Source organism: Scardinius erythrophthalmus (genome assembly GCF_964197995.2).
Source record: "Scardinius erythrophthalmus genome assembly, chromosome: 17".
Lineage (NCBI taxonomy): Eukaryota > Metazoa > Chordata > Actinopteri > Cypriniformes > Leuciscidae > Scardinius > Scardinius erythrophthalmus.
Window position 1 is genome coordinate 6643005 of NC_138237.1, and position 1635 is coordinate 6644639.

Here is a 1635-nt window from a genome sequence, read left to right on the forward strand (position 1 = left end):
AGTTAAGCACATTTCCCCCCCAAAAAATATCATGATGTTTTTATCAGGGATGATTAGTTCTTGAGAATTTTTTGTTTTTTAATTAATTCTTTATTTATTTTTTATATGAAAGTTTTTTTGGGTGTGGTGGGAGGTAATTGTAGGTACAAATGTGCTTAATATTCATGAAAATAATGCCCAAAAATGAACAAAGTCTTAATGGTCCTAAAAATAGGCTTCATTTTTTTTAAGCAAAATTTCTTTCTTTTGATTTTTCAAATCTTCCCTGGTCGTGTTCACAGGATGGCTTGTGAACCCCGGAGAGTGTCTTTTCTTCATCCATCCGTCCCGTTTCGGCCCCCAGGCGTCGGGAGCACGCCGTCGACCCACGGGGCGTCCAGCTGGGGTCACGCTGACTCCAAAGGAGCAAGGCTTTCTTTTGTCATAAACACACACAGCAGATGGCTGAGAGTGTGTGTGTGTGTGTGTGTGTGTGTGTGTGTGTGTGAGGACACATTCGACATGAAGTGGTCAGGTTCTTCACGAACATCAGTCGGATCTCTTGAGTTTCCTCTTCCTGTTCCGTCTCGGGCCGCGTCCCTGTTTATAATGTGTAATAGTGTCCTTAATGTTATGCATTATTGTTATTATTATTATTATTACTTTCTTTTACTCTTGAAGTCGCATTTTTTTTTTTTTTTTTACAAAAAAAGTATAAATGTACATGTAATAGGCTTCGTTTGTGAAATGCTAGCAGAACGCAAATTATTCCGAAAAAATGAAATGGTTACACTTTACTCAAAGCCTTTATCTATAATGCATTATAAAGATATTTATAATGTGAATATATGTCATAATGCATTGTATCTTTTCCTACATAATTGTAACCAAAGTAAAATGCATTATATTTGCAGATGTCTTGTTACATCTGAAATTGGTTGTTTTAATGCATTATACTTTCTAAACGTATAGATTTGTATTATAACTGTAGTTACAATTATCCATGATATCATACAATGCATTATAAGGTGCATTAATAATGCATTAAAAAAAAGGCTTTAAGTAAAGTGTTGCCCGACAAATCTTACGTTGCATTCGATTTTGTATGAACGTAAGGATGTTTTTCCCGAATGATTCATCTACTCGGTTTTCATGAATGCGTTTTTTGTTTTTAGAAGTAGATCTGATGCACAGGATTACTTTCGTTTTGCACTGTTTTAAGGCAATTGCTTTAAAAATTAAGAAAGAAAAAAAAAGATAAAAGTGTATGTAAAAAGTGTCGCGGATTGTGGAGGATTTCGAATGTTAGTCGAACACTTTTTGCTAGAATGAATGGTAGAATCAGGTTTTGGGAGAAAATAGTGGCCTTGGAAACCCCTGCGAGTGTCATGAGTCTTCATGAGACGAATCTTTAGTTGGCGAGCTGCTGATAGAAAGGCCTGTGCAGCGAAGAGGACTTTTATTACTGCCCTGCAATGTTCAGCTTCCTAAATAGACAATGTGAGATGTTGAAAAAGTAAAAAAATCAAGCATGAGTCGAAATGAAATTAAGCAACAATGGCTGTCAATATATAGGCCATTTTGCCGTGGTCGTTTTTTGCAAGTCGTTCTATTTAAAACTATTAACTTTTAACAAATTTGTTTGCCGAGGACGGT

The 1635-nt window shown here is 35.8% G+C and overlaps 1 protein-coding gene across 1 annotated transcript in view; it reads left to right on the plus strand.

Moving 5' to 3' along the window:
* Nucleotides 1–501: 501 nt before the first annotated feature.
* Nucleotides 502–1635, plus strand: part of LOC308705465 (CBP80/20-dependent translation initiation factor-like) — a gene marked incomplete at its 5' end in the record, with an annotated part of 24727 nt that continues 23593 nt past the window's right edge. Inside the window, one exon of the mRNA XM_081390488.1 lies at nucleotides 502–509. Coding sequence (XP_081246614.1) covers nucleotides 502–509 — 8 coding nt within the window. The remainder of the gene's footprint in view (nucleotides 510–1635) is intronic.